This window comes from Mobula hypostoma, chromosome 7, assembly GCF_963921235.1.
Source record: "Mobula hypostoma chromosome 7, sMobHyp1.1, whole genome shotgun sequence".
Lineage (NCBI taxonomy): Eukaryota > Metazoa > Chordata > Chondrichthyes > Myliobatiformes > Myliobatidae > Mobula > Mobula hypostoma.
In genome coordinates this window covers 66,097,156-66,109,875 of record NC_086103.1, presented here as the reverse complement: position 1 = coordinate 66,109,875, position 12,720 = coordinate 66,097,156, and the positions used below count along the sequence as shown (strand labels likewise).

Genomic DNA, 12,720 nt, shown 5'->3' with positions numbered 1-12,720 from the left:
ACCTCACACTTCTCTGGGTTGAACTCCATCTGCCACTTCTCAGCCCACTTCTGCATCCTATCAATGTCTCTCTGCAATCTTCGACAATCCTCTGCACTATCTACAACACCACCAACCTTTGTGTTGTCTGCAAACTTGCCAACCCACCCTTCTACCCCCACATCCAGGTCATTAATAAAAATCACGAAAAGTAGAGGTCCCAGAACAGATCCTTGTGGGACACCACTAGTCACAATTCTCCAATCTGAATGTACTCCCTCCACCACCACCCTCTGCCTTCTGCAGGCAAGCCAATTCTGAATCCACCTGGCCAAACTTCCCTGGATTCCATGCCTTCTAACTTTCTGAATAAGCCTACCGTGTGGAACCTTGTCAAATGCCTTACTAAAATCCATATAGATCACATCCACTGCACTACCCTCATCTATATGCCTGGTCACCTCCTCAAAGAACTCTATCAGGCTTGTTAGACACGATCTGCCCTTCACAAAGCCATGCTGACTGTCCCTGATCAGACCATGATTTTCTAAATGCCTATAGATCCTATCTCTAAGAATCTTTTCCAACAGCTTTCCCACCACAGATGTAAGGCTCACTGGTCTATAATTACCTGGACTATCCCTACTACCTTTTTTGAATAAGGGAACAACATTCGCCCCCCAAGACTGCAACATCTCACATGAGAGGCACATCACCGTCTCAGGAGACATTGTAAAAACTAACTGCGAGCTAGCTCGTTGAAGCCTCTCGAGTCAAAGCCTCGAAGCTCCACTCCTTCACTGGCCCACTCACGCACTAGCCGCTTCGCTTGAGCTATCCCTCTATATATCTGTTTGAGCTTTTCAAAATGTTTGGTCACCTGACCTCGACTGCCCAATCAGCTGCTTTCTGCTGAGTCTGAGCTATTCAAATCTTGATTGTCTAATCAACGGCTTTCTGCTGATCTATTCAAATCTTGATTGACTTGATTGCACAGACCAACTGCCAAAACTGCCAGAATCTCTCGAGTCAAAGCCTCAAAGCTCCACTCCTTCACTGGCCCACTCACGCACTGGCCGCTGGGGTGTCAGCTTTCATAAATCGAGGGATAGAGTTTAAGAGTAGCGAGGTAATGATATGGCTCTATAAAACTCGCCAGTTGCCTCACTATAGGAAGGATGTGGAAGCACTGGAAAGGGTACAGAGGAGATTTACCAAGATGCTCCCTGGTTTAGAGTATGGATTATGATCAGAGATTAAGGGAGCTAGGGCTTTACTCTTTGGAGAGAAGGAGGATGGGAGGAGACATGATAGAGGTGTACAAGATAATAAGAGGAATAGATAGAGTGGATCGCTAGCGCCTCTTCCCCATGGCACCACTGCTCAATACAAGAGGACATGGCTTTAAGGTAAGGGGTGGGAAGTTCAACAGGGATATTAGAGGAAGGTTTTTTTATTCAGAGAGTGGTTGGTGCATGGAATTGCACTGCCTGAGTCAGTGATGGAGGCAGATACACTAGTGAAATTTAAGAGACTACTAGACAGGTATATGGAGGAATTTAAGGTGGGAGGGGTTATATGGGAGGCAGGGTTTGAGGGTCGGCACAACATTGTGGGCTGAAGGGCCTGTACTGTGCTGTATTATTCCATGTTCTATCGCGCCTGTATAGTTTTAATAATTGTGTCATGTCCACCAAATCTATGTAAAACTCTGTAAAGAAAATTCCAATTAACTGAATCAAATGCCTTTTCAGCGTCCACGCTTATCACTATTGCTTCAATTTCTTTTTTTAATATATGATCCATATTGTGTAGTGTCCTTCATATATTGTCTTGTGTTTGGCATTGTTGCATAAAACCTGTCTGATCATTATGTATCAGAATGGGTAAAAACTCTTCTAATCGTTTGGCCATCATGGAGGTAAATAATCTTTAATCTACATTAAGAACAGATATTGGTCTAAATGACCCACATTCCATTTTATCCTTGCCTTCTTTCGGTATAGCTGAGATTATTGCCTCCTTCCAGCTGGGTGGCATTAGCGCCTTTCTTAGAACTTTCTCTATTTTTAATGGTCTCTTACTCTTTGCTTTACATTATTTTCACCAATTTTTTTTTAAGTCTTATTTTGTGAAATATTTTTAACATTAGAACTTTTTTTTTAAAGAAAATATTGAATCTAATGGAGGTCAAGATAGACTGCCTGAACAATCTGCCAAAGTGACAGGATTATTCTGCTTCTTTAATCATTTGCCTTTGGCTATAAGGCTATGGCGTATATCTCTGTGGTGGGACAAATGGAGATTCTTGAACAGATATGCCCACCTCAGGTAAGTAGTCCTCATCGTAAGGAACAAGCCACTATTTCTTTCTCTATCTTCTGTAGACTTCAAAGGCACATGAATGCATGCCTGTTCCACCTGATTTCACCTTCTGATGTTCTTATCACAAACGACCATGGTGCAAGCTGCCAGACTATTGTTCCTTTGGTAAATTGGTCTGAAACCCAAACAGCTTCACCTCAGCTACAAAGATTTTGCTGTGTCTGAGTTCATGCTTACTCTTCATTTTCTCAAGCTGTGTTATCTCAAACTTTCTCACTTTGTCCAAGCCCAGTAAATGAGGTTGGAGAAGGGAAGAAAGTACAGCCAGGCTTGTTCTCAGTCTCCGGCCCAATGACAGCTCTGAAGGACTGTCACCATTCATAAGAGGTGTGGAGCGATAAGCTAGCAGAGCTTTGTAGGGGTCTTCTGCCTTCAGAAGGAGATGCTTAACAATACCCACTGCTCTTTCTGCATCTCCATTTGCTTGTGGGTACTGTGGACTGCTCGTCTGATGGTTGAACTCATAGTCCCTAGCAAAGGCTTTGGATTCTGAACAGCTTGAATTGTGGAGCGCTGTCTGACACAAGTGTCAGGTATTGGATGGTGAGTGAATACAGCTTTCAGGTGCTATATAACTGCTGCTGAGGATGTAGAGGACAGCTTGGACACCTCAACATTCCATGAGTAGTACTCCATGTTGAGAATATATTTGTCTCTTTTCAGCTCAAAAATGTATGTACCTGCAATTTGCTATGGAAAGTCTGGGAATTCTGTGGGACACAGAGGTTCAGCGTGAATTTTGTGCAGCTTTCTGCATGCTTCACATTGCTTTACATAATCTTCCAGCAGTGTGCTCAGACCAGACCATCACATGGATTGCCTTCTCTTGGGCAACATTTTTCAATGGCTTGATGCCTTTGGTGGACTTGACTGCTGATTTTGGCATGCATAGAAGCAGGAATGACGAACCCGGAGTCCTTTAGCAAACCATCAAGAATGGTGAGTGTGTCTCTTTTGAGCCAGTAAGGTCTGAGTTTGTGAGCTCCTTCTGGTACAGCTGGCCATCCACACTCACAGTGTAGCATGGCTTTGCCGCAGATTTGGTCCTTTTTCAACTCACCATGAATTTCGTCCAGTTTACTCTGATGCAGGGAGGGGAACGTCAACTCAGACCATGAGAGGCCTGCGTCGGACATTTTCATGCCTTACAAGGAAGTTTTCACATACTTGAGCTATTTAGATGTTTGCATCTTCCATGAGGGCAGAGTCAGCTTCCATCCACTCACTTCTGCATGACATCCTTGACAAAGGGTCTGGTGTTGTGGAAGATTTGCTGGGGGCATGCTCAATGTCATTGCAGAAGCCTCACTCTGAATCCTTGCAGATGTGGAGGTAAGTCATCCAAGCGAGGCGGCTAACAAGTGGCTTGTGGTCTGTGCTGAAGCTTTCACAAGCCTGCACAAGAGCCAGCGTCTTCTTTTCAACTTGGGTGTGATGTTTTTCAGTACGAGTCAGTGCTCTTGATGCAAATGCCACCTGTTTCTATACACCACTGCAGTTTTGCATGAGCAAGCCCCCTAGGCCAAAGAAAGAGGCATCTTCTGAGACCTTGATGGCTTTGTTCAAATCAAAGAACGCCAATGTTAATGGAGAGATAAGTTCTGCTTTAAGTGATGAGAATGACTTCTCTTGTGGTGTGTCCCAGGTCCAAGCATTTCTCAAGAGAGGAGGTCATATAGTGGGTTTGTTTTCTCTGCCAAATCCAGAATGAACTTTCCCAGCTGGTTGACCATGCCAAAGGAGCTGCAGGTCTCTCATACTTTCAAAGGACGTCTCATGTTCCAAACTTCTGCCAGTTTGTCTCTCCAAAATTTGGCTCATTCTCATATGAAAGATTTCAGGGCTAATGAGATACCAAAAGGAGTCTCAATGTCCGTATAGTGGGATAAAGGTTGCGAGCTTCTATGACTTAGGAGCTAAATGGACCTGCCAGAACCCTGAGTTTGCATCTAGTTTGGTGAAGAACCTTGCTCCACCCAGCATACCAAATGTGTGTTCAGAGAGCAGAAAAACTTCTCCCTTCTCACTGCATTACTCAATTTTGTCAGATCAACCCATATCCTCACTGTGCCATCTAGCTTGGGAACAGAAACAATGCATATGCACACCAGTCAGAAGCTCCATTGACTTCAGTTATTGTGTCAACCACCTCCATTCTCTCAAGTTCAGCTTTGACTTTGTTCATCAATGCGACTGGTACATGCCTTCTGTGGTCACAGAGTAGGGCGTTTGTTACTCCTGGCCTCAGTTGGATAAGGTACTATATGCCCAAGCCTGTGAACAACTCCGGGTACTTCTCCTGCCACTGAAAATTGTTTAGCAAATCCAACCTTATAATGAGGTTCAGCTTCTCAATGGTATGTCATCCAAATACTAGTGAGAAGAGATTCTGAACAACATAAACACCCACTTTTAACTGCTTCTCATTTTTATGGATAGAAGTAGTAAACATTCCTTTCACACTGTTTCCCTGACCCTGTGAGCACTTTCTTTGTTGGGTTTAGCACAATATATGTCTTTTTTCACCAGTTTTGTAAACATTTGAGGATGGCTGTGATATCTGCTCTGATGTTCATTTTGAACATTACTACCTCATTTTGTAACTAAACCATTGTACACCAGCCTTGTCTACTTAAACAGAAGAGCTCCAAGGAAAGGGTGCAGAAAAGATTCAAATGGATGTTACCAGGAACAGAGGGCCTGTGTTTTAAGGGGCTTAGACCCTTTTTATCTGAAGCATCAGGGGGTTGAGGGGTGGCCTTCTAGAGCTATAAAATCATGAGTTAGGGGAAGGATTTAAAAGGGTCCTGAGGGGACAACTTTTTCCAGAAAGAACGGCTTATATTTGAAACAAAACTAGTGGTGTACCAGAAGGATCAATGCCAGGACCCTCTATTTCTTATGCAGTACTGTGCAAAATTCTTAGGTACACATATACAAAGCTAGGGTTCCTAAGACTTTTGCACAGTACTGTACATTGGATAAAACAGGAAGATGGCTGGAAAACAGAAGTAAGAGTACTTAGCTTTGTAATAGCTCAGTACCAAGTGTTATTTGGTAGCTGGAAAAACATAATATACAGGCTGTACTGTGCAAAAGTCTTAGGCACCCTAGCTATATATATGTGCCCAAGACTTTTGCACAGTACTGTACATTAATGATTTGGATAAGCTGATAGAAAGGAAGATGGTCTGAGGCTGCAGAACAATATTGATTAGGTGGTATTTAATCCTAATAAGCATGAATTGATACATTTGTGACAATTAATAAGGGTAGGAGATACACACTAAATGGTATGGCTCCAGGAAGTATTGAGCAAATGAGCAACCTGTTTGATGTAAAAGCCTAATGATCTCTGAACGTGCAGCACCAGTTATTCAGCTGATGAATGCATATGCAATACTTGCCTTTATTAGCAGGGGTTTAGTAGTTAAGAGGGGAGAAGTTATGAACAGCTTCAGAAAACATCAGATCGACCAGAATTGGAGTATTGCCCTGATCACGTTATAGTGACTGCACTGGAGAAAATGCTGTGATTTGAATGGCTGTTTCTTGGGAAGAAATGTTTCAGTTATAAAGGAATGGATAGACTGGATTTATTTTCCTTAGAGCAGAGTAGGTATCTGATGAGAGGTAAATGAAAAAAATGAGGAACATACTGTAGACAACAGGAAACTTTTCTCCATAATAAGGGCATCAAAAACTAAACAGCACAGGTCTATGGCTGTGTGAAGGGATTTGGAGGGGATCTGAAGGGATCTAGAACCCACTGAGTGGATGATGGAGGTATTCTTACAGCAGTTTAAAAGTATCTAGACCTGAATCAGCCAGGGATAAATGACAACAGACCAAGTGATAACAAGTGAGATTAACAAGGGTGTGTACTTGATGGTCAGCATATATACAAATGATAGTCCAAAGGGTCCATTTCCATGGTGTGTGGCTAGATGCAGAACATTCTGCTGGAAATATGTTTATCATCCCTTCAAAGGGTCCAAAACCTGAAGCTCACTACTTGGCACTGAGAGTATCGAAAGGACAGAATGATGGGCAGAGGGAGTGGGGTGGCTCTGTTGGTAAGGAATGATATTCAGTCCCTTGCGAGGGGGGACATAGAATCAGGAGACGTAGAGTCAGTATGGATCGAACTGAGAAATTCTAAGGGTAGAAAGACCCTAATGGGAGTTATCTAAAGGCCCCCAAACAGTAGTCTGGATGTAGGGTATAAGTTGAATCAAGAGTTAAAATTGGTATGTCGCAAAGGTAATGCTACAGTTGTTATGGGGGACTTCAACATGCAGGTGGACTGGAGGAATCAGGTTGGTACTGGACCCCAAGAAAGGGAGTTTGCGGAGTCCCTCCGAGATGGATTCTTAGAACAGCTTGTACTGGAGCCTACCAGAGAGAACGCAATTCTAGATTTAGTGTTGTGCAATGAACCACATTTGATCGGGGACCTCGAGGTAAAGGAGCCATTAGGAGGTAGTGACCATAATATGATAAGTTTTAATCTACAATTTGAGAGGGAGAAGGGAAACTCGGAAGTGTCAGTATTACAGTTGAACAAGGGAACTATGGTGCTATGAGGGAGGAGCTGGCCAAAGTTCAATGGAACAATACCCTAGCAGGGATGGCAGTGGAACAGCAATGGCAAGTGTTTCCGGGAATAATGTGGAAGGTGCAGGATCAGTTCATTCCAAAGAGGAAGAAAGATCCTAAGGGAAGTAAGGGGAGGCCGTGGCTGACAAGGGAAGTAATGGACAGTATAAAAATAAAAGAGAAGTAGTATAACATAGCAAAGACGAGTGGGAAGCCAGAGGATTGGGAAACTTTTAAAGAGCAACAGAAGGTAACTAAAAAGGAAATACGTGGAGAAAAAATGAGGTATGAAGGTAAACTAGCCAAGAATATAAAGGAGGATAGTAAAAGCTTCTTTAGGTATGTGAAAAGGAAAAAAATAGTTAAGACCAAAATTGGGCCCTTGAAGACAGAAGCGGGTGAATTTACTATGGGGAACAAGGAAATGGCAGACGAGTTGATGGCATGAACACCGACTTCTCTAACTTCCGCTAATGCCCCACCTCCCCTCGTACCCCATCTGTTATTTATTTTTATACACACATTCTTTCTCTCACTCTCCTTTTTCTCCCTCTGTCCCTCTGACTATACCCCTTGCCCATCCTCTGGGTCCCCGCCCACCCCCCCCCGTCTTTCTTCCCAGACCTCCTGTCCCACGATCCTCTCATATCCCTTTTGCCAATCACCTGTCCAGCTCTTGGCTCCATCCCTCCCCCTCCTGTCTTCTCCTACCATTTTGGATCTCCCCCTCCCCCTCCCACTTTCAAATCTACTAACTCTTCCTTCAGCTAGACCTGACGAAGGGTCTCGGCCTGAAACGTCGACTGTACCTCTTCCCAGAGATGCTGCCTGGCCTGCTGCGTTCACCAGCAACTTTGAACTGTGTTGACGAGTTGAACAGGTGCTTTGGATCTGTCTTCACTAGGGAAGACACAAACAATCTCCCAGATGTAATAGTGGCCAAAGGACCTAGGGTAATGGATGAATTGAAGGGAATTTATATTAGGCAGGAAATGGTGCTGGATAGGCTGTTGGGTCTGAAGGCTGATAAGTCCCCGGGACCTGATGGTCTGCATCCCAGGGTACTTAAGGAGGTGGCTTTAGAAATCGTGGATGCATCGGTAATCATTTTCCAATGTTCTATAGATTCAGGATTAGTTCCTGTGGATTGGAGGGTGGCTAATATTGTCCCTCTCTTCAAGAAATGAGGGAGAGAGAAAACAGGGAATTATAGACCGGTTAGCTTGACGTCAGTGGTGGGAAAGATGCTGGAGTCAATTATAAAAGATGAAAGTATGACACATTTGGATAGCAGTAACAGGACAGGTCCAAGTCAACATGGATTTACGAAGGGGAAATCGTGCTTGACTAATCTTCTGGAATTTTTTGAGGATGTAACTATGAAAATGGAAAAGGGAGAGCCAGTGGATGTAGTGTACCTGGACTTTCAGAAAGCCTTTAATAAAGTCCCACATAGGAGATTAGTGGGCAAAATTAAGGCACGCGGTATTGGGGGCAGAGTACTGACATGGAATGAAAATTGGCTGGCTGACAGAAAATAAAGAATAGCGATTAATGTGTCCCTTTTGGAATGGCAGGAGGTGACCAGCGGGCTACCGCAGGGTTCAGTGCTGGGACCGCAGCTGTTTACAATATATATTAATGATTTAGATGAGGGAATTAAAAGTAACATTAGCAAATTTGCCGATGACACAAAGCTGGGTGGCAGTGTGAAATGTGAGAAGGATGTTATGAGAATGCAGGGTGACTTGGACAGGCTGGGTGAGTGGGCAGATGCAGCTTAATGTGGATAAATGTGAGGTTATCCACTTTGGTGGTAAGAACAGGAAGGCAGATTATTATCTAAATGGAGTCAAGTTAGGAAAAGGGGAAGCACAAGGAGATCTAGGTGTTCTTGTACATCAGTCACTGAAAGCAAGCATGCAAGTACAGCAGGCAGTGAAGATAGCTAATGGCATGCTGGCCTTCATAACAAGGGGAATTGAGTATAAGAGCAAAGAGGTCCTCCTGCAGCTGTACAGGCCCCTGGTGAGACCACACCTGGAGTACTGTGTGCAGTTTTGGTCTCCAAATTTGAGGAAGGACATTCTTGCTATTGAGGGAGTGCAGCGTAGGTTCACAAGGTTAATTCCCTGGATGGCGGGACTGTCATATGTTGAAAGATTGGAGCGACTGGGCTTGTATACTCTGGAATTTAGAAGGCTGAGAGGGGATCTTATTGAAACATACAAGATTATTAAGGGATTGGACACGCTGGAGGCAGGAAGCATGTTCCCACTGATGGGTGAGTCCAGAACCAGAGGCCACTGTTGAAGAATTAGGGGTAGGCCATTTAGAACGGAGTTGAGGAAAAACTTTTTCACCCAGAGAGTGGTGGATATGTGGAATGCTCTGCCCCAGAAGGCAGTGGAGGCCAAGTCTCTGGATGCTTTCAAAGAAGAGATGGATACAGCTCTTAAACATAGTGGAATCAAAGGTTATGGAGATAAGGCAGGAACTGGATACTGATTGTGGATGATCAGCCATGATCACAGTGAATGGCGGTGCTGGCTCGAAGGGTCAAATGGCCTACCCCTGTGCCTATTGTCTATTGTATCTGGATGAGGAAGACTGCAGCAACTCACCATCTCCATCTTCTCAAGGGCAGTAAGGGATGGACAACAAATGTCAGCCTCGCCATTAACACCAAGATATTGACAGTTTTATAGAAATAACATCAATTCACAATGTCCTTGAAACATCCTTCAGCAGAAATATTGTTTATACTTACAAAAGGTAGCAACAAACAGCACTGGTCACCAGCATAGTATTAATGACACTGTGGAAGAAAATAGATTTTAATGCATCAAACACCTTTTCTCTGCCAAAGTTCCCAATAAACAAAATGCCACACAAAGCTTTGAACATTTCTATTTTGATAAATCAGTTTGCTAGTTACATTATATTGTGAGGCAAATAATACAATATCAATATTTTCCTACCCCCATGATATTCAAGTTTTATTTAAAATCGATCTTATTTGAGAAATATTAATTCAGTGTTACTGTTTAAGCTTTTTATATCACTGCCACTTAACTGAAAAACATGCAGTGCCGTGTTACTGTTGTAATACACAAGGGGTTTACACAAATACTAAGTGCTAACGATATTGTCGAAATCATAATTTGACTGCCGAAATCAGCCGCACGTACTGTACTGGTTTTCTCATTACCATCGTTTAAACACAACAAACACTGATACAACCAGTTTCAAAGTCGAGTTAAGGTTACTTCCCCCACAGGAACAGCTTCTTCTCCTCTGCCATCCGATTCCTAAATGGACATTGAACCCTTGAACACTACCTCACTTTAGTACTGTACACAGTATTTCTGTTTTTTTGCACAATTTTTAATCTAGTCAATATACGTATACTGTAAATGATTTATCATATTGTGTTTTTTTCTATATCATGTATTGCATTGTACTACTGCTAAGTTAACAAATTTCATGTCACATGCCGGTGATATTAAAGCTGATTCTGGATCCATAAATACGTTCTGCACAGTTGTCTACTTTTCCAAACTGTGCCCACTAAGAAAAACTCCTTCATTCTTTGTCCTCATTCCCACATCTTACGCTCTAACAATTCTATTATTACTCTCTTTTCCCTCCCACTATTTACCCCAGTCCTCATACTAAGAAACACTGCGGCGAATTACTTCTGCCTCTCTCGCGTGTCAAATTTCTCGCCGTTCCCGACTAGTCGTTTCCCTCCTCGCTCGCACTTGTCAATCCTCCGCAAATACACCCCATCCCGTTTCCCCACACAGGGTCTCTCTCCTTCCCGTGTCTTCCCAGCGTCTGTTCGGGAGGGTACAACTGCTGGGCTCACCTCGGGAGGCTGGTTGTTCTGTGACGCAGATTCAACCCCGACTGAAAGGCATTTGAGATGTCCCGTGCCCAAGCCCAGCTCTCCCACCGCACCTCTTCCCCCACCACCACCACCTCTCCGCATGCCTTACCCTCTGTTCGGTCCTTTCGGGATAAACCAAGGCACAACGCCGCCCACGACCCCCCAAAATACGGTGAGAACGATGATGGGCACCGTTAGACCACTGTAACCCATGACGAACCCCCAGCAATCCTTAACGCCACCAGTCTCCCGGAAACCAGCTGACGGAAATGACGCTCCTTCTTGGTCCCGCCCCGTCCTTGCTCCCTCGGAACCTGTGAGAACGAGGGGAACGTCACAATCGAGCGTAGTTGATTGACGGACGGAGACCTGTTGGAACTGGGGATGAGCGTCCTCAGCCAGATTCATCTGTCGCTTACCACCCTAGTACTTTTCAGTGTTCATTTCCCTCCCAGAATGTTATTTCACCCACGGAGTTCCTCCTATTTTCAATCTGTTGCTCCAGATTCCTACCTCTGCAGTCTCCCTTGAATGGGGCCTTTAGTCCCTTAATGGGCTCTCCTCTCTCCTTGATTACCCTCTTGCTTTTAATATAGGGTTCTGAAGCGTAGGAACAAGCCACACAGCTCTCTAAGTCGACCAAAGACGAATCCCATTTTATTCGCCCCATATTTCCATCAACTTCCCACAGGTTCCACCTCTCATCTAGAAATGAGGCAATTTACAGTGGACAATTCCCTAATAATCCACACCTAAGGAGAGGATCTATCCTGGACCCATCATATTGATGCAATCACAAAGAATGCACAACAGCAGCTACACACATCAAAGTTGCTGGTGAACGCAGCAGGCCAGGCAGCATCTTTAGGAAGGGGTACAGTCCATGTTTCAGGCCGAGACCCTTCGTCAGGACCAACTGTGGCCTCTGGTTCTGGACTCCCCCAACATCAGGAACATGTTTCCTGCCTCTAGTGTGTCCAATCCCTTAATAATCTTATATGTTTCAATCAGATCCCCTCTCATCCTTCTAAATTCCAGTGTATACAACCCCAGTCGCTCCAATCTTTCAACATATGACAGTCCTGCCATCCCGGGAATTAAGCTCGTGAACCTACGCTGCACTCCCTCAATAGCTAGAATGTCCTTCCTCAAATTTGGAGACCAAAACTGCACACAATACTCCAGGTGTGGTCTCACCAGGGCCCTGCACAACTGCAGAAGGACCTCTTTGCTCCTATACTCAACTCCCCTTGTTATGAATGCATACTCAATAAACCCATAATGGAATACTAACCATAATAGAATCAATGAAAGACTCCACCAACTTGCGTGTTCAAACAGTGCTGGACAGTGTGCAAATACAAAAAGAAAAAATAACGAAAAGAAATAAGCAATAAATATCGAGAACATGAGATGAAGAGTCCTTGAAAGTGAGTCCACAGGTTGTGGGAACTTTTTGATGATGGGGGCAAGTGAAGTTGAGTGAAGTAATCTCCTTCAGTTCATGAGCCTAATGGTTGAGGTATAATGACTGTTCCCGTACCTGGTGGTGTGAGTCCTGAGGCTCCTGTACCTTCTTCCTGATGGCAGCAGCGAGAAGAAAGCATGACCTCAGAGGTGGGGGTCCCTGATGATGGATGCTGCTTTCTCGCAACAATGCTTCATGTTGACATATTCAATGGTTGGGAGGGCTTTAACCATGATGGTCTGGGCCGTATCCATTACTTTTTTGTAGAGGTACCGCTGTGCCTTCTTCATAATTGCACTTACGTGCTGGGCCCAGGACAGGTCCTCTTTAATGATAACACTGAGGAATTTAAAGTTGCTGACCACCTTCAGCTCAGATCCTCTGATGAGGACCTCCG

The 12,720-nt window shown here is 44.1% G+C and overlaps 1 protein-coding gene across 1 annotated transcript in view; it reads right to left on the bottom strand.

The window, feature by feature from the left end:
* Window positions 1–11,110, bottom strand: part of atp6v0e1 (ATPase H+ transporting V0 subunit e1) — a 61,358-nt gene extending 50,248 nt beyond the window's left edge. Inside the window, exons 1-2 of the mRNA XM_063053555.1 lie at window positions 10,965–11,110; window positions 9,734–9,781 (exon numbers count right to left, since the gene is read on the bottom strand). Of these exons, the coding sequence (XP_062909625.1) occupies window positions 9,734–9,781; window positions 10,965–11,068 (152 nt within the window). The 5' untranslated portion in view covers window positions 11,069–11,110. The remainder of the gene's footprint in view (window positions 1–9,733; window positions 9,782–10,964) is intronic.
* Between the last annotated feature and the right edge of the window lie 1,610 nt (window positions 11,111–12,720).